Source organism: Nerophis lumbriciformis, linkage group LG27, assembly GCF_033978685.3.
Source record: "Nerophis lumbriciformis linkage group LG27, RoL_Nlum_v2.1, whole genome shotgun sequence".
In the NCBI taxonomy this organism is placed as follows: domain Eukaryota; kingdom Metazoa; phylum Chordata; class Actinopteri; order Syngnathiformes; family Syngnathidae; genus Nerophis; species Nerophis lumbriciformis.
Genome location: NC_084574.2, coordinates 26,804,187 through 26,828,210, shown reverse-complemented (window position 1 = coordinate 26,828,210; position 24,024 = coordinate 26,804,187). Strand labels below are relative to the sequence as shown.

General features: G+C 38.7%; 2 protein-coding genes across 2 annotated transcripts in view; both read right to left on the bottom strand.

Annotated features, from left to right (window-relative positions):
• Nucleotides 1-1,018, bottom strand: part of nomo (nodal modulator) — a 33,623-nt gene extending 32,605 nt beyond the window's left edge. The window contains exon 1 of the mRNA XM_061988257.2: nt 790-1,018. Coding sequence (XP_061844241.1) covers nt 790-945 — 156 coding nt within the window. The 5' untranslated portion in view covers nt 946-1,018. The remainder of the gene's footprint in view (nt 1-789) is intronic.
• A 788-nt stretch (nt 1,019-1,806) lies between these two features.
• On the bottom strand, nt 1,807-22,222 carry LOC133624580 (transmembrane channel-like protein 7). Its single transcript, XM_061988263.1, has 16 exons — nt 22,079-22,222; nt 15,514-15,778; nt 15,268-15,416; nt 12,959-13,114; nt 12,744-12,829; nt 10,589-10,734; nt 10,373-10,520; nt 10,092-10,274; nt 9,872-10,017; nt 7,127-7,241; nt 6,962-7,059; nt 6,661-6,844; nt 6,407-6,537; nt 4,820-4,975; nt 4,643-4,721; nt 1,807-2,661 (listed from the first exon to the last, which is right to left on the bottom strand). The coding sequence occupies exons 1-16, from the start codon at nt 22,092-22,094 to the stop codon at nt 2,467-2,469; spliced, it is 2,253 nt and encodes a 750-aa protein (XP_061844247.1). The 5' UTR covers nt 22,095-22,222; the 3' UTR covers nt 1,807-2,466.
• Between the last annotated feature and the right edge of the window lie 1,802 nt (nt 22,223-24,024).

Below are 24,024 nucleotides of genomic sequence, written 5' to 3'. Positions count from 1 at the left end.
AAAACATTTTGGACAATTCCATGCTCCCAACCTTGTGGGAACAGTTTGGCGCGGGCCCCTTCCTCTTCCAACATGACTGTGCACCAGTGCACAAAGCAAGGTCCATAAAAGACATGGATCACAGAGTCTGGTGTGGGTGAACTTGACTGGCCTGCACAGAGTCCTGACTTGAACCCGACAGAACACCTTTGGGATGAATTAGAACGGAGACTGAGAACCAGGCCTTCTCGACCAACACCGACGCGCTTTAGGAAGAATGGTGGAAAATACCTATAAACACACTCCGCAACCTTGTGGACAGCCTTCCCAGAAGAGTTGAAGTTGTAATAGCTGCAAAAGGTGGACCAACATCATATTGAACCCGATTGGTTAGGAATGGGATGGCACTTCAAGTTCATATGGTGGCCAAAAAAGTTTGGCAATATAGTGTACTTCTTCCTGCTCATTTTCATTCATGAGTCTTTGTTTATTTAATGAGTAAATTTAATGAAAAACACAAATGACAAACACTGTCTATCAATGATGGCAACACTCAGCGTCGTGTTTTAAGCACCAAATAACAGAACAGGAGCACTACATTAATGTCACTAACATGAGCCAAAAAATAATCTCATAGAGTGTGAATGAGCCGGTATTAAGACTATTGCCTCATGCTACACATGCTCCTCATGGATTCACACACAAATATACAAATATGACGTGTGCCCGAATGGCAAAGACGTGTTTTAGCAGTTATAATAATACTACGCTAGCTAAATAGCAAGAATTAAAGGACATTTGCACTCTCACCTCAATCAGCGAGTAATTAATCTCAACGTCGGATTTGACGAACCCTCCGCAAGCCACCACTATGTCATCAGATGACACCACCAAAAACTGAGAATACGTGAACCAGAACAAGACCCAAAGGGTACTTATGTCCGCCCGGATTGTGATTCTCAACATTTTGGGTAAAAGCTCCGCTGTCTTGCCGATGGACACCAGCACGCTGCTTCCGGTTCCTTATCAATTGCTGTATATGAGCAACTAAATTCGACAGCAGCGCCCCCTGTTGACTTGGAGACATCATAGCATTAATCTTCAAACACAATGTACAGTACAAAAAGGGGTTTTAGAGGTTTATTTTCCCTTAAAACATTCACAGCACCCAGAAATACAAATATAACACAAAACAATATCAAAAACGTAAAATAAATGCCGCCAGTACCCCCAATAGACACAATGGTGTGAAATGAGTTGTAGTACTGTCTGTTTTGAATTTTGCAGCGCCCCCTATTGATTTGGAGGCGTCATTGCATTAATCGCCAAACAGAATGTACAGGACAAAAAGGGGTTTTATATGTTTATTTTCCCTTAAGACATTCACAGCACCCAGAAATACAAATGTAACCGAGGGTTTATATATGTCGCCTATACTGTATACAACTACAAAATAACAAACACGGCGGCTCCAGTTTTACACGAGGACCACTTTATTTCGTTTGCTTCCCAAAATTTTGCTCCATCGCAACTTGTCACATCACTTCCGCTGTTCGCGCCTTCAAAATAAGAGCTCAAGGCATATACTGTATGGCAGTTTATAACAGGAATTTAACATCACAAAGAGACAAGTCCATAAAAATAGGTTACACAAATATAACACGAAACCTTATCAAAAACGTAAAATAAAAATGCTGCCAGTACCCTCAATAGACACATTGGTATGAGATGAGTTGGAGTAATGTCTGTTTTGAATTTTGCAGCGCCCCCTGTTGACTTGGAGGCACCCGAGCATTAATCTCTAAAAAGAATGTACAGTACAAAAAGGGGTTTTAGAGGTTTATTTTCCCTTAAGACATTCACAGCACCCAGAAATACAAATATAACACAAAAAATTATCAAAAAACGTAACAAAAAAATGCTGCCAGTACCCCCAATAGACACATTGGTGTGAGATGAGTTGTAGTAATGTGTTTTGAATTTTGCAACGGGTCAAATGTGACAAAACCACAGCGCGAATAATGTTATCCACTGTTGCAAAACATTAGCTTATGTACTTTAAAACCATTAGCTGATGCACTTTATTTTTCAGTGTATGACCACGAACGGGACAAGCGGTAGAAAATGGATGGATGGATGTTTAATTTGTATTTGTACAGGTGCAAATTCTGCAAAAACATATCCAGCCCTAATACAGCTAAAGTGCACAGTATTATAAGTACGACATAAAATACACTGTTTGGAGTAAAGTCCTTTTTAGAAAGAACAAGTTAAAAGTACAGTAGATGTTTTTTCAACCATCAAAGTTTTGGGGGACAGAAAATATATAAACATTGTTTTAAATACAGTAGTTTTACAATATGTAGTTGTCACTGAAACACTGACAAGGTAAGAAACACGGTAAATGTAATTTGGAATACAGTTTGGTGCCATCCAACCGCAATGCACGATAGTTCAGCGTAGTATTGGTTTGTTACTCCCTAACTTTTACACATGCGTAGACGTGTCTGGAGGTGGATGTGCCAAGAAAACACTTTCTGGGAAATTGTTAGAGAAGCTGGTGTGGTAACTGGGGCTGCTACAGCTGGAGTGGTGCCGGCCTTTGGAACCGGGAGATGTGATCGCTGAGAGATTTTGGGCCTGGCATAGCTTCTGGATCAAGAAATGCTTGTCTCGACCCTCCTGAACAGCAAAAGAGTAAAACTGATTATTCCAGTTGACATGGACTTTACCAGCGCTTTGAATTAAAGCAAGTATATCCACCATCCCTACACTGAATTCAGTACTTTTATAGGCATCATCTGAATTCCGTCGGTACTACAAGTATTGATTCACGTAAAATCAAGCAGTGCCATATTTCAATACCTTTGTTGCTTGTGACGTCACGTCTGGTTGCAGACTAAACACCTTTGGCGAGAAAAAAAGGCACTCAAGCAGCACTTGTATGTTTGATAGAAAAAACTCAAATGTAAAGTGAGGCTTCACTACTCCAAATTGTGCTAGCTTGATGCTAATTTACATTGGCTTTGCCATATACATGCTACTGATTAGCATTAGAGATTTCAACACCTCCAAAGTTAGTTATGAATAACACAACTAATTTGCGCGTTACGTTCAAACAGCAAGTGTGTAATAAATACTGTACTTACAGTATAAATACTTTGTAGGTCGCAACATGAGACTAGACTGGCACATTCAACTTAACAGCAAAGGCTAAGTCTATACACTACTGCCATCTAACGCCTTAGAATGGCAACTACATGCAAAGTTTACTATATAATATTTGCAAACAAGATATAACAACTGGACAGCACAGTTATCATCCATTCATTTTCTACCACGTGTCCCTCTCAGGGTGGTGGGGGTGCTGTAGCCTATCCCAGCTGCATTCGGGCGATAGGCGGGGTACACCCTGGACAAGTCGCTACCTCATCGCAGGGCCAACACAGATAGACAGACAACATTCACACTCACATTCACACACTAGGGCCAATTTAGTCTTGCCAATCAACCTATCCCCAGGTGCATGTCTTTGGAGGTTTGAGGAAGCTGGAGTACCCGTAGGGAACCCATGCGCAGTCATGGGGAGAACATGCAAACTCCACACAGAAAGACCCTGAGCCCGGGGATCGAACCCAGGACCTTTGTATTGTGAGGCCCACACACAAACCCCTGTTTCACCATGCTGCCCACAGTTATCATAATCAGCTCATTTTCAAATGTGATAGTAAAAAAATAAATATTATTATTAAACTATTAGAATAAAAACACACAAAAGTACCGACAATTGGCACTGTTGAGTACCGGTATCAATTCCCAGGTAACATATCGGTCCAAATGTGAAAGGTACCCATCCCTATTAAATACACATTGGCAATTAAGATCCAACAAAAATCAAATACAGAGGCACCTTGTTTTATGTACAGTATGTCCAACTTTTTATATGTTTTTGTTGCAAATTTTTGCAAAAATGTTACCCCAGGTTTTTGTATAGCGTTTTGGTTATCGTATGAAAAAACATTGCACATAACAAACTACTGTTTAAAGTTAAAGTAAAGTTAAAGTACCAATGATTTTCTCACACACACTAGGTGTGGTGAAATTAACCTCTGCATTTGACCCATCTCCTTGTTCCACCCGCTGGGAGGTGAGAGGAGCAGTGAGCAGCAGCGGTGGCCACGCCCGGGAATCATGTTGGGGATTTAACCCCCAATTCCAACCCTTGATGCTGAGTGCCAAGCAGGGAGGTAATGGGTCGCATTTTTATTGTCTTTGGTATGACTCGGCCGGGGTTTGAAATCACGACCTACCGATCTCAGGGCGGACACTCTAACCACAAGGCCACTGAGCAGGTTACCAGCATATGATTTTGTAAAATCGAGTGCCCAAACAAACAATCCCAAATGTTGGTGACTCAGTTTCTGTGCTATTGCTGATTTTAAAGTATATTTATCATGTTATTGAATCATGCTTATAACTATTTTCTATTAATTTATGTTTTGTCTTTCTCACAAGGACTTTCATATTGCAGTCCTACACACAAGCAAATTACACCCACAATAACAAAAACATTTTAAAATATTACATCTCGGTCTCTTATCAGTCCTATTCATGCATGATAGAACCAAGATGATTAACCCTCCAAAAAACTCAAACTACTCACCATAACAAGTTGTTCCCTTAGTTGCTTAATAACTCTCTTGTGAGCTCCAGCTAGAGCGATCACATAAAACATAGCCAAACTGTAGCAGAAGAGAGGAAAATATACACAATAATGTCACCAGCGTTGCAATTATTATACATTTAGACACATTCTGATGCGCTCACAAGGCCAACTTACCATGTGCAAACAAAAAAGCTAACAGCAAAGGCCTCAGATGAAAGAATATAAAGTAGAGTTTGGAGCCCGCTGGGTAGCTGGGAAACGGCACTTGGTAGAACCTCCCAAGAAGTGGTGTAGTTTACAAATGGTCCACATGCCTGGGAACAGTTTATCCTGTGCAAACATAGTTAGAAGGATGAATACAGTAGGTTTCGAAATTGTGAGTAGTAAATATTACCGTTCAAATAACTTTAGTAAAATGACAGACATTTAAACATAAAAAGATGTATTAATATAATTAATTATTTCAAATAGTCTGCTTTTTCCTAGGACACACATTACTTGATTATATTCAGCTAAGTGTTGTTTGTGAAATAATTCATGCACTAATAACAAAGCAACATGAAGTTCCTCCAGGATTTCGCTTTTTCGCGATCAAACCAATTTACACAAATTCAACAAATCTCCGCAAATTATGTGCTGCTCCACAACTTTGTCCAATGCCCACAAGTTCCCTTTGCTCTATCAAAATGTTCCCTCACCTGAGCTTAAACCATCTGTCGAATCAAAACGTACGTTAGTTTATTCTGTGGACAATGCAGGAACACCAACAGCAGCGTGTAACAATATATTAACACTTTGTTGCTCAACTGACACAATTGTTGTCCTCATTCGTAGCTCAAACCTACTTACTGTGCCTGTCTACAGCAATAAGCGTTCTGGATAATGTATACAAACATATACTTCCTCATTAACATGTGTTTGCATATTCCTTTGTGGTTAGTGTGTCCGCCCTGAGATCGGTAAGTCGTGAGTTCAAAACCCGGCCGAGTCATACCAAAGACTATAAAAATGGGACCCATTACCTCCCTGCTTGGCGCTCAGCATCAAGGGTTGGAATTGGGGGTTAAATCACCAAAAATGATTCCCGAGCATGGCCACCGCTGCTGCTCACTGCTCCCCTCACCTCCCAGGGGGTGAACAAGGGGATGGGTCAAATGCAGAAGAGAAATTTCACTACACCTAGTGTGTGTGTGACAATCATTGGCACATTAACTTTAACTTTAACCTTTATTTATCCATGCAGGTTTTCATTTGCAATGCTGACCTAGCAAAGAGGCAGCATCTACCTGACCGAGCTGTGATAATCTCTCATTGAAACACCACCATTTTTGTTGGTGAATGAGCTCTCATTTACCAACAAAAATGGTGGTGTTTCTTTCTGTACTCATACCCTATTATTTCTTGTGATGAATTAAAACAGTACAGGAACTTGACAATGAGCTCTGAGTATGTGCTTTTACTGCCATCAAGTGTCTATTTTTAATTATGTGCGGTATAAAACGAGTAAAACATCAACACAGTACTTGATTTCCAATTTTTGTTGAAATCATGTGCTTTTTGAAGTTAAGGTTACAAGGAGCACTTTAAACATTGATACAAATTCATAAAATCACAAGTTGATTCAATGTTAAAAAATAAGCCTTAAAACATTGCAAGTTTTGCCGGAACTTTTGGAAAAAACTGCTGCAAATTCAGGCATTTTAGGTCGCAACAAAATCCTGGAGGGACTGAAAATGGGAGTAAAAAGATTTAAGAGCTCACTGTGCTACGCTAACAATGACGGGGACACAAGCCAAACTCAGGCCTATCAGGAGCACACCCAGGAAGAAAAAGTTAGAGCTGGAAGCTTTGAATGAACGTGTAGCTGGACGGCAATTTTTCATCAGTGACACCTGGTAAAAGAAAGAAATCAATACATTAACAACAGAAAAGCCCAGGCTACAAAAATGTGACAATTAAAAAACAGCTTTTGATCTGACTTGTAAAAATAAAACATATTTAAATAAATAAATTACCTTCTTAATGTAAAACATAAAGAAGTACTTGATTGTGCAGATAGCAGGCAGCATAGGGGAGTAGAATGTACCAATCCAACAGATAGTCTGACCATAGACAATCTCAAGAACATTCTGAGGGATACCAAACTCCTGCTGACCCCACCACTTTGCAAGGCCACAGTCACAAAACTTCACTATCAGCCTGAGCAGGAGAAGTGCAGGATATGATAAACAATACAAATATAACAAACTCAACCAGTCTGGAAAAATACATTTTGGTCAATTTGATACAATTTTGAGATTCAGACTTTGGACGCACTTTCTGGGAAACTCCACAAAGATGGTGACTGCCACAATGATGATGAAGTCAAAGATGGTTAGTTTGTACATTTCCTGGCCAACACGTGTCTCCCAGCACTGTAATGATAGTTACGGCACTGTGACTTATGCAAAACATCGTTTTGAAATGTATTTTGTGACTTACGGAATACAGCAAATGGTTATAGCCGCAGACACAAGGCTCTTCTTTACATTTAGTGATCTGAGACCACAGCGAAAAGAGTAAAACTCCAATACTGGTCAGTCGCATGAACACACACCTAGGTAATAAAAGAACAGGTAAGAAGTGAATGAATGCATTTGGTAAGGTCAGTATTTCACATTGCGACACACCAATGCTGCAAATGCCCACATACACTATATACATACGCATGTTAGTACAAAAACAAAAAATAACCCACAATTGTCGCTAAAATTGATTAAACTAGCAAAAAAATAAAAAAAGCACCAAAATGTAATCTTTTGGCCAAAACTGAACATGACAAAATCCTAGCCGAAAACCAAAACACCAAAATAAACTATTCTGCCAATTTTTGTTACCATTGCATTTATGGCTGTAACTGTGTGGTAAACTAACAAAAATGAAAGCAATGCAATTGCACAAATTACAAAATATGTATCCTTTAAAGAATAAACAATTATATAACTATACAAATAATAATTGACCACTGCTATCCAACATAATAAATTAAAAAATAATCTAACACAATTGAATATATATCCATCCATCCATTTTCTACCGCTTATTCCCTTTGGGGTCGCGGGGGGCGCTGGAGCCTATCTCAGCTACAATCGGGCGGAAGGCGGGGTACACCCTGGACAAGTCGCCACCTCATCGCAGGGCCAACACAGATAGATTGAATATATATATATAGTAATAATATAAATATTATGTAAAAAATAAAATAAAATAAAAATATTGGATAGGCCGGAAACTGAATGGCGCCAGAGACGTAGTCAGCAGGGAAGCATAATGTGCGTTCACACATTAGGGTTTTTAAAAGTGCGTTGAACCCTGTCCCAACGATGGTATCGCAGATCTCTCTGAAAGGCGGCGGAGTCCACAACCGCAATACCACCGTGTCAGACCGTGATGCGTCCGTGATGCTTCTGTGTTTAACTCTGTCGCCTCTGTGTGCTAACTGTGAAGTCCAGGAGGAAAATGGCTGAACATGCCGGTGTTAATACAGTATTATCACAACTCTTGCAGTGCCAACACAGAGGCTTCCGTTCTTTACACGGTATAGGCGTTTTGAACGCGATCCAATTCAAACTGCAAAGCAAAATGTATCATGTTTAATATTTTGGGCGGCTCCCTGCAGTTCTCGGTGTTTATGGCAAGTAAGTGTCGGATGGCCAGGGTTTGTGTACGGTCTTTGGCAAAGCATGGCGAACTGCCGAACCGCCATCTAAATTGGCAATGTGTGAATGCCCCTGGAGAGTGGGTTGTTTCACTGCAGCAAAACCAGACAGTCATTGGACATGGACATCAGGGGCGGTACCTCTGGATTGGCAAACTGGGGTAATGGTTCCTCTATTTAAAAAGGGGAACTGGAGGGTGTGTTCCAACTATCTCAGGATCACAGTCCTCAGCCTTCCTGATAAGGTCTATTCAGGTGTGCTGGAGAGGATGCTACGACAGATAGTCGAACCTTGGATTCAGGAGGAGCAGTGTAATTTTCGCCCTGGTCGTGGAACTGTGGACCAGGTCTTTATTCACAACTTTGCCCAACCAGTCAAGATGTGTTTTGTGGACTTGGAGAAGGCATTCGACCGTGTCTCTCGGGAAGTCCTCTGGGGAGTACTCAAAAAATATGGAGTATCGGACCGCCTGATTGTGGCCGTCCATTGCCCCTATGATCAATGTCAGAGCTTGGTCCGCATTAAAGGCAGTAAGTCAGACCCATTCCAGTGAGGGTTGAACTCCGCCAGGGTTGCCCTTTGTCACCGATTTTATTTACAACTTTTATGAACAGAATTTCTAAGCGCAGTCAGGGCATTGAGGGGATCCAGTTTGGTGGCTGCTTTTGGTGGACGATGTGTTCTGGGTTGGTTAGCAGTTGAGGGTGAAGACACTGGAATGAGAATCAGCACTTTCAAGTCCTAGTCCATGGTTCTCACCTGGAAAAAGGTGAAGTGCCATCTCCGGGTTGGGTACGAGATCCTGCCCCAGATAGAGGAGTTCAAGTGTTTTGTTGACGAGTTAGGGAAAAGTGGACTGTGACACTGACAGGCGGAAGAGTGCAACGTCTGCAGTGATGTGGACCCTGTATCGATCCGTCATGGTGAAAAAGGAGCTGAACCGGAAGGCAAAGCTCTCAATTTACCAGTCGATTTCCATTTCCATCCTCACCTATGGTCATGAAGCTTGGGTTAAGACAGAAAGGACAAAATCACGGCTACATGCGGCCAAAATGAGTTTCCTCCATCGAGTGGAGGGCTCTCCCTTTGAGATAGGGTGAGAAGCTCTGTCATTCGGGAGGAGCTCAGAGTAAAGCTGCTGCTTCTCCACATCGAGAGGAGCCAGAAGTCATTCGGGCATCTGGTCAGAATGCCACCCGAACGCCTCCTTAGGGAGGTGTTTAGGGCTCCTCTAACCGGTGGGAGGCCACAGGGAAGAGCCAGGACACGTTGGAGAGACTATATCTCTTAGCTGGCCTGAGAACGCCTCTGGATCCCTTGGGAAGAGCTGGACAAAGTAGCTGGGGAGAGGGAAGCCTGAGCTTCTCTGCTTAGGATGAGGTCCCCACGACTCGACTTCGGATAAGCACAAGAAGATGGATGGATGGACTAGCTTCCTGGCACTGTGTAGTGCATTTTTTACGCACATGTATGGTAATTACGTCCCAAGATGAAACATTAGAAACATCTGTTTTGAAGTGTTTTGCACCTGATGAGAGTGAAGCGGATCTCGAAAGCAGGTGAGTAGTCCTCGTAGTTAATGACGACTGAGAACAGGAGGGGCGTGATGAAGTTAGCCAAGGTGATAACAATTGATGGCAGATACTCATTGATGAGATCCACAATAAAATTATCCTGCAAACCAGAAAAATTGACACATGAAAAGAGACAGGCTGCAAAAGTCATAATGGGAAGAAGCATGTATTTACCTTGACCTCATTCAACTGTGCTTCCTGGGAAAAGACTGTGGCAATGTAAATGCAGTAGAAGCAACCGGCCAGTACAGCAATGACAAACAGGTTTAGGATGAAGCGTAACAGATAAATGCGGCATTTCTCCTTGCGGGTGCGATCTGCTATTTTCTGTTTGATCCTCTCTTCCTCCAAATCTGTCTGAAGTTTAAAAAAAAAAAGCATAAATTGAATATGTCTCTCTCAACATAATACGTCTTGGCAATTAGTCAATTAGATCGAACATAATGCTAACTAACCTTTAGTTCATAAAGCAGACTGCTTCTCTTTAGCCTTGCAACATTCCCATTGGTAATACAAAAATCCCAACCGGCAAAGATTTTGTTGCAAAAACTCTGGAAGCGATCCTCGTCCTGAATCAGGCTACGTTTGAAACCAGTAGCAGACCTGGAAAAATAAAGTCTCAAAGTCACTTTGACCATTTTGAACACAGGCCTTTTAACGCTTTTGATTACCTCTTGACAATCCAGATGAGACTGAGTAAGAGATATGCAATAGTGACCAGCAGGTAAGCGAGAGGCAAGTTATAGGTGATCCTGGGGAAGTGGATTTTGTCCGCCTTGTAATATCCATAAAAGAGATAGGTCTCCTCAAGAAAGCCCTGCAGAGAAAGCCGATTTAGGCCATGTCTACAACAACACGGATATTTAAAAAAAACGCACATTTCCCTCAATCCGCTGTTAAAGAAATATCTTTTCACGCGAATGAAGTTTTAAAATGATCTCTATCCACCTCAAAACACGTTGACTGGCTGTCATGTACATTTTGGCCAATCAGAAGCCTGAAAAAGAAACCACAGCTAATTTGGTCGCATATAGTAATGGGGCCATTTGCGAATTGCAGCTAATTTGTACTCTATTAAAAAATTAAAAATAAACATAAAAAAAGCGTTAAATGGAATGAAAAAGTTGCAGTGTTTAATAAGAACACAAAGCTGCCATGCAGACTGTCTTTTTGTTTCTTTCTTTTTCTTTAGATATTGTTTAAAAAATAATAATAAATAAAAATCTATGTTATAAATTATTGACTTATTCAAGGTTCCAATTACATCACATCAAATATTTCCCTTTGAAATTGTTTTTGGGGGAAAATATTGCATATTTTGTGCTTTTGCCAAAAAAAAAACAGTGTTGTCTTTGACAACTTATAATCGACGGATAGATCTGAAGTTGATCTAAAGACTTAAGTGTTGAAAGTTAAATATATATATATATATATATATATATATATATATATATATATATATATATATATATATATATATATATATATATATTTGAAAAGAATGTATGACTTATTTTTAACACTTTTATGAGGAGGGCCGGACTATTAACATCATGGCATTAAAAGATGTTTTTCTTTGTGTTACTTTGGCCAAAAATAGAACAAACACATTCTGAAAATATTAAAATAAAAATATAGAAAAAAATAACGGCAGCAGTCAAGTTTAGATCCATGAAGGAAAGAAGAAAGTGAATGAATGTTTATAACTGTGTTTTCTTTTGTATAGTGTTTTTGAATGAATCAAGTAACGTTTATGTGTTTTCCAAAACACAATATAGAATGTGAGATATAACAGGATAATGCATACATTTATCATTTGTTTTCAAAACGGTTACAAAAAAGTGGGACCCCAAAAATTTACTGTGGAACCCCATTTTTATGACTTGATGGGGTCCCTGGAACCCCATTTAGAAAATTCCTTGCACCAACACTGATGGAGTATTGGTGCGTGCAAAACAGCAGCAGGCGGCTGTGGCCTGTGGGAAGGTTCTAATACTCATCAAATATCATCTCGGGGGCCAAAGATAATTCATTCGCGGGCCGGATCTGGCCCGCAAATGACATATAGGGTTTATACCGACAGATAGACCTGAAGTTGATACAGAGATTTGCTGTAAACGTTAAATAAAAAATTAAATTTATTATGTATGACTTATTTAAAAAAAAATTATGACTAAGACCCTTTTGGGTCCCGGGAACCAAACTTGAGTGGAAGCCTAGGGGTAAAAAAATAAAAAAAATAAAATATATATATATATATATATATATATATATATATATATATATATATATATATATATTGTTTTTTTATATATATATATATATATATATATATATATATATATATTGTAATGATTTTGATATTTGAAAAATATCAAAATGGCACGCACATGCTTTAATTTTTCAGTGTGCAGCCCGCAGTGGAAAAAGTTAGGACACCCCTGATATATATTATAATATTTAGAATCTATTTTTCAGGGTAGTCATACTACAAACATTCAAACACCAGCATTTAGTGTCTTGCCCAAGGACACAAAGGCAGTGACCTTATAAAGTGCACGGATCTACCTCTACACAAAATAACTTAATAAATTGTGTTCTGATGTTAACCAAGGTTGCACATGACACAAACCAAAAAGATGAAGTCAAAAATTTTGAAAATTTCCATTCTGTTTTTTCAAAAGCTCTGTTCCAAGGCCTATGTTTGCGTTTAGACAAGAGGTCAAAAAGCAGAGGAAAATATGTGTTTTTTAAAATACCTGTATTCATTTGAACATGGTCTTATGACCCTGACGACAGCAGTGTGTTGAAGATGAAAGTACTTACTCCACCGGACAACATATCAGTGATGTGCTCGTGAAAGATGACAAGACCTCGGCGAGCACTGCTTGGATAAACACTACAAACACTACCTGTTGTCAAAGATGGTGACATGTAAGCTTAACACCTTCTGACATACATGTGTAACAACAGCAACACACAACCTCTCACTAATCCTGACAAAGTCAGAGTGATGGATGTGCTAACAAGCGTTCTCTCACCGTCATCCAGGTCGTACGTGATGTTTCCTGAAGCGTTGGGGGAAATGATGATGGGCAACAAAACAAAGCTGAACATGAGGGTGAAGATGATCAGGTTGAGCATGACGAGGAAGCGCAAGAAAGAAAAGTAGGACACGATCCCGGGGCCAAACATCCCTGAACAAGACAATAGAGAACACACAATTACAGAGGTTACAGAAATCGGTGGAAATGAATAGTTGTTGTACCCAACCATTTAAAGAGGCATGTTTGAAACTTGCTCAAAGTTACATTGTTTAAACCAAAAAATATTAAAAATACACTACTGGCTAACTTATATTATTAACATTGGTGGTTTAACAGAACATGTACATGTTTTAAATGTCAATATTTTTTTACAATTATTAATTATTTTCAATAAAAAATGCTCTTCCGTCTGAGGAATTGGTCTGGCGTTTGTCACTCACCCCTATCTAACCCTACATTAGTTTTGGATGATACCACAAATTTAGGTATCGATCCGATACCAAGTCGTTACAGGATCATACATTGGTCATATTCAAAGTCCTCATGTGTCCAGGGACGTATTTCCTGAGTTTATAAACATAATATACATTTTTTTAAAACGAAAGAAGATGTTGTGATGCCAAAAAATATTGACGTAATCATAGTAGTATCGACTAGATACGCTCCTGTACTTGGTATCATTACAGTGGATGTTAGGTGTGGATCCACCCATGGCGTTTGTTTACATTTTGACGCCGGTGAGCTACGGTGTGTAGTGAAGCATGTTTAGCTATTCCTTGTCCTGCAGGGATGATACTTGTAAGAAACTTACTTTATTTGTCACCATGGAGACCAGGATTTGTGATTTAGAAGTAGCTAACACACTGCAGACTGCGGATTAACTTTAGCCGCTAGCTACCTAGCCATGTCTTAAAGCACCTATTCAGGTGGCCGTTTGAGTGTTATAACTTCACCTTTATCGTTAGTTTTTAAGACAAAATGCATCCGTTCTCCCTTTTCTGTCTACACACTGTGTCTGCTTGTAAGTACTCTGTGATTGTGCACTACCAAACATGCTCCTCTGCTCGACGTGACGACGGGGGGGGTGCGGTACTTTTTAGAGGCGGTATAGTACCGAATATGATTCATTAGTATCGCGGTACTATACTAATACCGGTATACCGTACAACCCTACCTGGTGTGGTGGGATGCAATACATTAAAATGTATGCATATTTATAGCATTAGGACAGGGATCCCAGCAAGGTAAAAAAAGATAGAGGAATTGAAAAATATCAGCTGGGGTTCAAGGATGCCTTTTTTGGAGCTTCAGGGGGCATTTCCTACATAGAACTTATGTAAAAAGGCAAGACAACTTTGCCAATGTTTTCTACCTATTAAGATGCTACAGCCTCCTGGCCTGACCCAATGTGGTGTTAAGATAATCACTGATACAGATGTGACATCACTGCTCCACATCTCTTGTCGTGAAGCTGACGAGAGTCTGCGCCTTGTAATTTTGTAGAGATGAGTTTGCTAACAGTCTTATACAGGTCGGGAAGGGCTGTTTCGGTCATGTGTTTGCTACCAGGCAAGCGGCAAAATCCCATTCTTCACCATTGAGAGCGGTTGATCATCAAATACTATGAATTCTATTACTTTACCACAAATGCCGACTTCATGTTGGGATTCTCGTGATAACTTTTCTTTCCCCTGGAATTTATCTGTCATAGTTTGTTGTTTTTGTCCCGCCTTGTCAGCTTTAGCCACGGTAACTTCATTGTGCTTCACCATTCAAGTGATTCGTTAGGTCGCGTGCGTTGAAACGTCCCACGTGTTCCACCCCTCGAAACAGAGATAATGCAAATTTTGCATGTTGCCATGCGACTTGTTGGCTGCTTGAGTTTGTAATATTGCCACACCGCCGTCATGGTGTTTGCTTTGGTAGTGCAGTCTTCAATTGGTGCAATGGTCTTTCATTTCCAGGGAAAAGAGGCGAAGAACAAGTCATTTCTGCGTAGCAACAATTAGCATGCTAACCGACTTATTGACTACTGCGCGCTCTATTTACGTGGTAAACCCGAGGTTTCTTCCAAAATACATACTCGTATGGTATCGGAGATTTAGTTGCAAGTACTCTCCGATACCAATACCCTCAAAAAGTGCCGTATTGGCATCGGAGCAATACCTATGAGTAAGTGATTTAAGTGATTATTTGGCGTACTACTACAGTTTGAGAATCACTGGGCTAGAAGAATCACTGAATTCCGCTAAATAGAGTACATCTGGGATCCCTAGTAGGAGAATATGTAACCATGTCCTCACCTTCTATCAGGTGGATGTCTCCCCTCCAGAGCTTCATCGAGCTCAGCCACTCATGAATGTCATCTTGCAGCCTGCGGAGATATGTGTGGGTGCTTTGCCTCCACTGCCTCCAGCTACTGAGCTCTGCATTTTCTTCCAGACGTAGTGCTCTAACAGAAATCATACATCTTGGTTACTATTTACAACTTTTAAAATGCAAAGCATGTGATACAACGTTAAACTTAAAGTAAAGAAAAGTGTTCTTACCTGTCTCTGCGTTTCTCAGCCATGGTCTTGGTAAGCTCTCTGATTGGCCTCTGCGCCATCTGACTCTTCTGTTTCTCTCCATGTCTACTTAGACTAGCCAAAGCCCATTTGCCACTGTTTGAGGAGTCAATCCGGGCTCGCGAGCTGTTCCTTCGCTTTGTGCTACCAGTTGACGACTTCCTGCGATAAAGCAAGGACTGGTAGCTGGGCAGCTGGTACAGCAAGGGGTTATTGGTGACTCTTCCACTTCGATCAGGGTAGAACACTGCAAAAGGTGGTAGGTCATGGTTAAATGGTGATCTCATCACAATATAATGGATTATCCCTACTGTCAAGCATGGTGGTGATAGTATTATGCTCTGGGCCTGTTTTGATGCCAATGGAACTGGTTCTTTAAATGGGACAATGAAAAAGGAGGATTACCTCCAAATCCTTCAGGACAACCTAAAATCATAAGCCCGGAGGTTGGGTCTTGGGCGCGGTTGTGTGTTCCAACAGGACAATGATCCCAAACACACGTCAAAAGTGGTAAAGGAATGGCTAAATCAGGCTAGAAATAATGTTTTAGATTGGCCTCCCCAAACATGTGGACAATGCTGAGGAAACAAGTCCATGTCAGAAAACCCACAAATTTAGCTGAACTGTACCAATTTTGTCAAGAGGAGTGGTCAAAAATTCAACCAGAAGCTAGTGGATGGCTACCAAAAGCACCTTATTGCAGTGAAACTTGCAAAGGGACATGTAACCAAATATTAACATTGCTGTATGTATACTTTTGACCGAGCAGATTTGCTCACATTTTCAGTAGACCCATAATAAATTCATAAAAGAACCAAACTTCATGAATGTTTTTTGTGACCTAACCGTATGTGCTCCAATCACTCTATCACAAAAAAATAAGAGTTGTAGAAAGTATTGGAAACTTAAGACAGCCATGACTTTATGTTCTTTACAAGTGTATGTAAACTTTTGATTGGGACTGTATAGTGAATTTTGGTAATCAAATTATAGAAAAAACAAATACATTCCAATTTTGCTTAACAAATATTTTTAAATTAAAATCTCCTTTATTAAATTGTAGCACACAAAATTGTGATTAATTGTGATTAAATTTGGATTAATTGTGCAGCCCTCGTTTGTTTATCTAGAGGGGTCATAATATGATTTTTTTCTACATTTAAAAAACACTTCCTTGTGGTCTACATAACATGTAATTGTGGTTCTTTGTTCAAAATTTTGCATACTATGTTTTACAGACGGTTTTCAAGCTGCTTTCTAAACGTCTTTTCAGGATGTGCCCTTTTGTGGGCGGTTTTATTTATGTGGCTCCACCTCGACAGCATCTTCTCCCCATCATCTTTGTTGTAGTTTGCATTGCTTCAATGGCGAGTCTACTGACAGATATGAGTTAAAACTATGCGCTACTTTGTATTAGAAATAGGAACAGCGGAGGATGCGTGTGCATGTAGGAGCCAGTCTACCCCACAACAAGAGGATAGGGCTGAGTTTTTTCTTGCCCTGATGTGGGATCTGAGCCAAGGATATCGTTGTGGCTTGTGCAGCCCTTTGAGACACTTGTTGTTTTTTTTGGTTCTGTTTTTTAATTAATCAATCCAACAAATACCATAACAATGCAATTCCAATTCCAAAAGAGACACTTGTGATTAAGGGCTATATAAATAAACTTTGATTGATTGATTGATAGAAAAAAAGAAGGAACTTATTGACGACAGCGTTGGGCTACAATGGCGGACTCGCGCAAATCACTTTGGGTAAATTTATACCACGTCACAGGTCAGAAAACGTCACAGGACAGAGAAAATTCCCAACGGCTTGTTTAAAGGATGTATGAAGGAAGGCAAGAATGTTTCATTAATATCTCCGCCGGCGCCATGCCTTCATGGTTTGATTTAACATTTTGGGGATTTGTGTAAATCCCAAATATACAAGACTAGGTACTAATAGGTAAGAAACATTGGTTTTGGCGTAACAGGGTCCCATTAAAATATTTTTTTACTAAAAATAATACAAAAGAATGAGTGTATAAGTACTTTTTGAGCACATTCAACATTACTCTGAAAATGTTGGTCTAATAATTGTGAAGTGTAATTTTTATAGTGAAGTGAATTTAAATACATTTATATAGCATTTTTTTCTCTCGAGACTCAAAGCGCTTAACATAGTTAAACACATTATCTACATCTTTAAGCTACATCTAAACCAGTGTGGGAGCAGTTGGGTCGAGTGTCTTGCCCAAGGACACAATTGCAGTGGCTAGGATGGTGGAAGTGGGAATCAAACCTGGAACCCTCAAGTTGCAGGCACGCAGCCCCAATAGCGTTACATCACTACCGGACATTGAGGAAGTGCTGTCTGTGGAGAGCAACGGAAAAATGTGTGTAAGTTTGCGAGTGCGGTGCAAGAGCGGATCCCTGCTGTTGGCGTGTTGGAATCAGACTAAAGTTAAAAAAGAGAGCATCAAGACTCACTTGACTGATGTGTGCCTCTGTTGAGACATAACAAAATTACCAGACCACTAAATTAAATAAAAATTAAAAAAACATTTCCATATATTATTCGCATCGGACTGTAAGCCGCAGATATATACCGATACTTTGTGAAATGAGATAATTAATTTATATACCTTAATTTGTTTTCGAAATGGTGCCTGCAATGTGGCAGTAAAACGGCTGATCAATCAAAACAGAAAAATCATTGATGTCTTTGTTCATCCTTTATGAGATGAAAAAAGATTTTCTCCTTTTTTTAATAAGGTTCAAAAGATGTTTACTAAGATTCTCCTTCCTTATACTTTGTAAACACTTTGAGTTTGAACAGTTTCTTAAAGTGGATCATTGTAGTACATTGTTTGATTTATTTGCTTAATCCAGTGGTTCTTAACCTGAGTTCGATCGAACGCTAGGGGTTCGGTGAGTCGGCCTCAGGGGTTCGGCGGAGCCTCCGCCTCGGAGGTCAAGACACACCCGACTCATCGTGTAAATAAAAAGTTCTCCCTACCGGCGTATCATGGATACGGCAACAGCAGAAGTCACACTGATTTGCAGGTGTGTAATTTGTTGTGAGTCCGTGCACTGTGTTGGTTTTGTTCTTTGAACAAGGTGATGTTCATGCACGGTTCATTTTGTGCACCAGTAAAAAAAACATAACTTTGTCTTGAATTTGAAAAAAACTAAACATTTTATTTTTCACTAAAGAAGGGTTCGGTGAATGCACATATAAAACTGGTGGGGTTCGGTACCTCCAACAAGGTTAAGAACCACTGGCTTAATCCATTCCATGATTTAGCCGTTAGCGAGGGAAAAAATCCATAGATCAGCCGCACCTTTGTATAAACTGCAGGGTTCAAATCTTGGGGAAAAAAGTAGTGGCTGAAAGTCCGGAAAATACGGTATTATAAAATAGGTACATGACACTCTGCTGCTGACATACTTATCTCCAGCCACCCCCCCCGACCCCGAGAGGGACAAGCGGTAGAAAATGAATGAATGGATGGATGCTTCAATAATTGTAAAATGCATCGATGTGCATCATTATTTTCTGTGTTGATGGTTTACATTTCCTAGTCATGCCTCAATTTCGAAATTCCCAGATCTTATTCCTCGAAGTGCCATTAATCCACAAGCAAAATTTTACATCCAAGAATCATACAAAGTTTTTCCCAAAAATAGGTTTGCAACACTTTATAGTTTAAGATATTTGTATATGTATCTGTCCTTATAATCCCCGAAATGTGAAGTCAATCTGAGCATTGAAACATGTTTTTTGTGCAAGCTAAAACCGTCTGTCCGAGGCCAGCGCCATGAAAATCTAACTTCTTGTAGTTCGCTGAGCTCCACACAAGGATCTGGGACTTCTCAATAGGAGATGTATTTCAGAAGGCGGGGCCTTGTAAAAAAATAATTGTATGTGATAGGATAAACCACTTGTCTGTTATCTTGAAGGACGTGCTACTTCAACCACTCACATCGAAATCAACCCGTGATGCTGACGAGAGCGACGCTGGGAAATTCAAAACAGAACAGCCGACATATTGGATAACGACAGAGCGAAAAGTTCTCTGTTCATCTTTTAAATAATTAATTCGACAAAACAGTTGCAATAGCAGAATCAATGTCAGCACACGACTCCTCGCTGCGTCCCGCCATTGTTGTTTGAATCAAACAGTCGCTTCGGCGCTGCGTCCCATCCATGAAATCCCGCCCGGCGATCCTGATTGGTTCATTATTTTTTGCTATCCTGAAGGAGTTTGCAATGCCCTCGAGCCCAGATCCTTGTGTGGAGCTCAGCGAACTACAAGAATCTGGCGAGAGTCAGGTTAATGAAAATCCACAAAAACGGTGTAATATTTCATCTTCGGGGCTCTGTCAGAAGTGACTGTTATATTCCTCTGCGCAGGAGCACTTTCAGTAAGTCGGCCTGGTCAGCAGTGTTGGGTTAGTTACTGAAAACCAGTAACTAGTTAGTTACTAGTTACTTTATTTCAAAAGTAACTCAGTTACTAACTCAGTTACTTACACCAAAAAGTAATGCTTTACTGTGAAAAGTAACTATTTAGTTACTTCTTCTACTTTTTTTTTTTTTAAAGCTCCCATTAATGCCTTTTTAGCTTTAATTTCAGTACTGTTATTGCACTAGAGAATAATTAAATCTGTTGATCAACTTGACATGCATTTGCATCACTGAACTCTGCTAAGCAATGTGGTCTACATACAACACACAAAGACAAATATATGTTTCAAAGGGCCAATTTATTTCAGGCCAGAACAAATTGACAAAACTATTTCAAATAGCTGCAACATAACATACATAAGTAACAAACAGCATAATAACAACATATCTCTAAACCTGGCTTCACCTAAGGAAGGTACACGTGACATACACAAAGCCTAACCAGGCAGATTTGAATTGTTGTTTTGGGCAGTAGACGGGTCCTTTGATCCAAGACACAACTTATATTTAACTAAAATGTTCTTTTCTTTGTGCTCGACAAAAGAAAAGAAGTGAGAATATCTCATACTTGCCAACCCTCCCGAATTTCTGTGCATCTCCCCGGGACAACCATTCTCCTAAATTTCTCCCGATTTCCAGCCGGACTTAAGGCACGCCCTCTCCAGGTCCGTGCGGACCTGAGTGAGGACAGCCTGTCGTCACGTCCGCTTGGCCAACCAAAAAGTAACCACAGAACACTATATCGTGTGTAGTTTTCTGTGGTTACTTTTTGGTTGGCCAACGGTTTACGTTGTATTATGCACCCCCTCCTCTCCCCTCCCCTTCCCACACCCACACCCAGACACACACAGAGCGCACCTCTTGTGACACAAGAAGATTTAGAAGGACGACACTGCAGCGCTGCAATAAAACACACTCAGATCTTCTGTTTCTAGCCGATACTACATACAAAATAACGTAAAATAACGCAGTAACGCATCATGTAGTAACGGTAACTGAGTTACTGAATATAAAAAATAACGCGTTAGATTACTAGTTACCGCCGAAACTAACGGCGTTACAGTACCGCGTTACTTTGTAGCGCGTTAGTTCCAACACTGCTGGTCAGGAAGGAGCGCAAATGTGTGGAACTCAGTACCTGAGCAGGTTAAACTGGTCACAACATACAAGGCCTTCACAAAAAAAATGTAAAATGTGTCTTATCAACGCCTACTACTGTCAGCACTAAAAGATGAGCCTGTTTTGATACTATGATAAATGTTATGTTGTGATGTTGTATTTGATTTTTTTATTATATCGTATATGTATTGTGTGCTTGTTTTCTTTTTCTCTCTTTTTCTTTGAAATTGTAATTTTACTGCCATTTTTACATCATGGCCAGGGGACTACAGATGAAATCTAGCTTTCTGGCTAATTCTGTCTTTTTTAACCATGTGTGTTTTATGAAATTGCATTGCCCCATTTGAAATAAACCAATATTAATCTTAATCCAGAAAAACTCCACTAATGCACAATAATTCACTCCAATTTGGATGTTTTTAAACATTTAGTTTGAATTCAAAACGGTAAGCCCATACTGTAACTATGCTCCTGCTGCTAATCAACTAAATCAAATTAAAATAAATTAATTAATCAAGTTTTAATTTTTTACATTAAGTGATGTTTGGGAGGTTACTGAACATTTGCTTTTTATATCATGCATATATGACCAAATAATAGGGGAGCTATGATGTTTTGATATTCATTTTCCAAAATAAAGGTCACACATGTTTTATTGTCCTAATGGATAATTCAAAACAAAAAAGCGACTGATTCTCTTACTTCAAAAATTCGTAGCTCACTTAATATTTGTCCTATCGCAATGTTTCAAGTACCACGGGAAAGTATTTTCCAATGTATGTAAAATGGTAGATTAAAGTAAATAGCAAACAGATCCGTCAGCATTTATTCACTTAACCGAAGGATCTCATTTGATAAACTTGCATCTCACTTTGAGGCGAGCTAGCATTAGCCGGTTAGCTGAAGTTAAAGGTAGCTAAGCGACGGTAACGACAGGTACGGAAAGACACAAACAAGCCTGCTGGTTTAGTTTTACCTGAATCAACCTCCATTGTCCACTTTGATGCTGTAGCAGTTGGCAATCGTGGTATATACCGAACACTACAGTGTGACTTTGGGTAAATATACAACTAATGTTGACGGTCCTGTCCGTCAGGAAGAAAACATTGCGACAACTTCCTGAACTCTGAAACTCACTAAGAGTTTTTATTAATATTTATTTATTTATTTTGCAATTCAATATGTTATATTTCATACAATGTTATAGTCGTATTATATATAAAAAAAATTAACGCAAAAAAACAAGTCTATGTATGTAAAGTCATTTATTGAACTACATTTCCCACAATTCCGTGCGTTCAAACGCTAAACAACATGCGGTGATTCTGCTTTTTTTAATTTAAATTTTAACTCATAACCGGTGTCAGTTTATTTCGAATATGCATATTGTCCAAACAAACGATACAACAAACATATATGTAATACGGATAAAACAATTACAAAGTCAATAGAAATGCAATCTTAAAATACAAAATAAACATTGCATAACTGTCATTACTATTAATAAAGGTACGCATTATCCATCCATCCATTTCCTACCGTTTGTCCCATTCGGGGTCGCATTAGTTGTTCAAAAATATGAGAGCAGAGTATGTTTCAGGAAAAACTTCTGGAAAGAAAACAAAAGAAAACACACATAGGATTGCTTTTACAATTTTCCCCATTATGTGGTAAATTCTTATGCTTTTGTAATTTTACTTTATCAGGCTTGGTGAGTTAGCTAAAAAATAATTCAATTCAGACTAAAACAAGGGAATATTTGGAGGGCAGGAAATCATTCTGGATTTGTATATATATATATATTATAAAATATAATAAAGAATATATAATATATAATAAAATCCATATATATATATATATATATATATATATATATATATATATATATATGGATTTTATTATTATATTATTATTTTATAATATATAATAAAATCCATATATATATATGCATTTTATTATATATTATATATTTTTTATAATATATTTTATAATATATATATATATATATATATATATATATATACAAATCCAGAATGATTTCCTATATATATATATAATATATAATAAAATCCATATATATATATATATATATATACACAAATATATATTATATGGATTTTATTATATATTATATATTTTTGTAATATATTTTATAATATATATAATATAAAATAATATATATTATATATTATAATAATGTATGTATAATATGTAAATATTACATATATGTTATATTTTATATTGCTACAATGGTACATTTTTAGTCTACTTTATACCTGCATTATCCTTTCCATCCTTACCCTTTCCATCCTTTGTAACTGAGCTACTGTGTGGAACAGTTTCCCTTGTGGATCAATAAAGTGTGTCTAATTCTAAGTCTATTACATTTGCCTTTAAACACAAATGTTTTATGGTCTTATCTAACTATTTTTGAATATTGCATTGTAGAAACAATTATTTGTTTTCTTTTATATCACTTGTATATATTATTGTACTAAAAACTAAAACAGACACCTAAACCCAGAGTAAATAGAAAAACCTGAAATCATGAGTCTAAAAATTAAAATAAGTCTGTAAGCGCTTGGTAGAAGCGGTAGAAAATGGATGAATGGATGGATGCTTCAATAATTGTAAAATGAGTGTAACTAACAAACATTTATAAAATCCGGACCACATGGAGTGGCCAGAACATTAAATACACACTGTCGTTGCAACAGAGCACACATTAGAGCGGTGGTGTTTTGGAGTTTTTATTTGTTATTCTTATTAATGCATAGATGTTAAAAGTGCAACTTCAATGTTGATGATGTGCATTTTTTAGAAAAAAGAATGAAGTTTAAAGTAAGCAGAAACATTTTTCTTTATTACAACTCTTCATTAAAATATGCATTGGGGCTATAAGGTGTGTACGGCGTGGCGAAG

Coding starts and splice junctions, on each gene's coding strand:
- LOC133624580 (XM_061988263.1), bottom strand. Junction 15,417..15,513: donor GCTGAGAAACGCAGAGACAG/GTAAGAACACTT, acceptor GATTTCTGTTAG/AGCACTACGTCTGGAAGAAA. Junction 4,722..4,819: donor AGCTTTTTTGTTTGCACATG/GTAAGTTGGCCT, acceptor CTTCTGCTACAG/TTTGGCTATGTTTTATGTGA.